General features: G+C 38.2%; 1 protein-coding gene across 1 annotated transcript in view; it reads right to left on the bottom strand.

Moving 5' to 3' along the window:
* Positions 1–3007, bottom strand: part of LOC107102267 (vacuolar protein sorting-associated protein 13B-like) — a gene marked incomplete at its 3' end in the record, with an annotated part of 78672 nt that overhangs the window by 17125 nt on the left and 58540 nt on the right. The window contains exon 8 of the mRNA XM_015401498.1: positions 1827–2101. Coding sequence (XP_015256984.1) covers positions 1827–2101 — 275 coding nt within the window. The remainder of the gene's footprint in view (positions 1–1826; positions 2102–3007) is intronic.

Genomic DNA, 3007 nt, shown 5'->3' with positions numbered 1-3007 from the left:
AACCGTTCCACCCCTAGTAAATATTAGTAGCATAAAAACAGGCTACAGTCAATTGCAGTTTGGTTAAGAATTTCTGATCAGGTATGAATCTCATAAAAAAAAAAAAACAAGTAAACGATCAGCAGAGAAATTTAAACGTGTAAAACTACACAAAAACATATTTAAATACGTGTGTGTGTACATATCTGTGCTCTGCAGAAGAACTTGACAAATGAATGTGAAGAATGTGGCGGTTCTAGACAAAATTTACAAGTTGGACTGGGGGGGGGTTATTTTATGGGGGCACATAACAATAAATAAACAAACAAACAGGGGAAGAGCGCATTGATTATTATATCTAAGCCAAGGTTGCAGAATCCTGATCTGACAGATGAAAACTTAGATTCACTATTTGAAAGACTGAAGATTTAAGCTACAGTAACTGCAAATTTTAAATGAGGATTAAAGTAAATATTAAAATTGGTCCAAAGGATAAATCAGTTACGGTCTCTTCTATCAGCACATATCGTCATATTGAATTATTAAAAATGTATTTAAATAACTCCATTCCCCCCTAATTTAAGTAGGTAATTATGAAAATCTGCCAAAATAAAAGATTTTTTGCTCTTAAAAATGAGATAAATATTATGCACTTGAAATAATTTTATTCTTATTTTTTTTTATAAACCCTCTAATTCCAGTGGCAAATCTTCTAGCTTGCTCAAATCAAGGGACGGTATACTTATTTCAAGAAAAATGTACTTAATTATATAGAATTTTTTTAGTGTATATTTATGTAGTACAGGGCCAGGGACAGTTGTAAAGGGTTTTTAAAGATATCAAGGGATATAAAGATATGATCACTGTATCATATCAACCGAAACTGAAAAATATACTGTTACAGACAGAAAGATGGATGGGTAGATAAATCTAGTAAAAGGACATTAAATCTGGCATCCAGTAGGAATTCAACAGGTGCTTAAACAAAGAAAGGAAACAACTGACCGAGCTTAATTGATGAATAATGTCTAAAAGTTAAAAAATTACACTGCCTTTTTCCCCAATGATCAAAGGCATTTTGGAAGTAGTGTGTCAGGGATCTAAAAATACATCTCTCATTTCACATTCATGTCAAAGTCATGTTCAGGCAGTGGCTGTTCAAAGACGTAAAATTGCTTCAAACTAAATGCTTCCTTTAGGAAAGAAACAAGAATGTAAAAAAAAAACTCTTCCTTTCAGCTGCCTGCAATTACTCCAAAAGAGAGGCAATTAATTGATTAAAAGAACTCAAACAATACAGGAAAAGTTTAAACATTAGAAAAACACCAAGGTTTATGTGGCCTGAGAACTAGCTCCCTTCCAATAATCACACACACTGTCAAATGTGTGCACACACACACACACGCACCGCCATGCACACAGAGGTGGTGTTTGAGATATGTGAGCACACACACATACACGTGTGCACTACCATAAGAGAAGAAATATGCACACTACTAGTAATCTGATATCTACGGCATAATTGTGCAGGAATTCCAATTATTTAGTGTTAAGACCTGAAACTTTTACATTTTGGCAGATTTTTATAAATATTTTGCTTTCTGTTAACATTTGAAACAATGATATAACTAGAGACAGCATCTGTTAGCTACGCTACCCTCTTTGATGCTTTACAAAGCAAGGGGAAATGAATGTGTGCTCATCCTGTGGGAGTTTGTGGGACAGAAAAGAGAACAGTGTTTACATAAGGACAACTTAAATAGGTGTGAAATCGGTTCAGCCATAAACAACCTTTTCATTTTAAACTGTGATCCATAGTGAAGCAGTTGTGCTTTTAGCAAATTTACCTTGAAGGTTATCGAAGCTTTGGTGCAGTAGAAGCCTATGGAAACAATGGGGTCTTTAGACGTGTGCTGCTGAGGGTTGTTGGAAAGGCCTTCAGTTTCCCCCTGGCTGTAGAGGCCTCCCTCCCCTTCTTCCTCTGCTCCTACGATGGCAGGGACAAAGGACCAAGCCCAGGACATCCAACCCTGATCTGCATCTTCAGGGCTCCCAGACTCCATGTAAAGCTCCTGGCTGGAATACTGGCTGGAGCCCAAACTTTCCATTTCAGCATCAGTGCCTGAAATGATAAAAGTCCTAATTAGTTTAGAAAAAGCAAACCAAAGCAGATGCTTTTCTTTAGGAGGAAAAAGAATCACAGCTGTGCCTGAATGATGAATGCCTACTTGGACACGTGAGTCGACTTTTTATAGGCATTTACAGGCTAGATTTCTAACACAAAGCCATGACCACGAAAGAGAAAAGCATCCAGAACTGATAGAAATCAATGACCGAAGGAAAAGATAAAAACAAAATGATCACGCTGTGTTAGCGAAGGTTTAAGTCCCATGGTTAAATCAATTTAAACTGCAGAACAAACTTGTTTTACAGAGAAAACAGTTCATGGTGGAAGTATTTATACTCCTGGCAGAACGGTCAATTTGTCCATGTCTACGGCAAACAGGTTGTTACAGCTGCAAGCTAAAAAGCAAAACCAGCACAGATCAATGCCACCGGTGGGTCAGCGTGTTGCTGGAATGCAGAGACAGGGGAAGTCCATTCCAACTGATGCCAGAGAGCAAAGCAAGTCAGCCAGCATCCTGACAGAGCCCTTGACTGGGCCCACTGATCAAGGCTACATGCACTGAACCAACAGCCCAGGCTGCCTCCGCAAATACAGCCAAATTTGATTAGAGGCCAACAAAAAAATCCCTGAAACTATAAAACTAGCTAAGCCAGCTGTATAGCAGGGCTGTGAGCAGGGCTTAAGGTGAAGGCTGAAAAAGATCAACAATGAGGGTTCACAACTGGTCAAGGAGGTGCTGGTGATGTTAACAGAGCCGCCGGTTAATCTGAAGGGAAGACACAGAATTACATTTTTAGAAAAAGTATTAAACAGCAAAACTGCACTTTTAGGAAAGACTTAGCTTACGATCTCATGTCTAGAAGATCACAGTTACCCTCCAGAACCAACTAAAAAATATTT

Source organism: Cyprinodon variegatus, unplaced genomic scaffold, assembly GCF_000732505.1.
Source record: "Cyprinodon variegatus isolate N-32 unplaced genomic scaffold, C_variegatus-1.0 Scaffold1226, whole genome shotgun sequence".
Lineage (NCBI taxonomy): Eukaryota > Metazoa > Chordata > Actinopteri > Cyprinodontiformes > Cyprinodontidae > Cyprinodon > Cyprinodon variegatus.
Note: the sequence above shows the minus strand (reverse complement) of the source record. Positions and strands in the feature narration are given on the sequence as shown.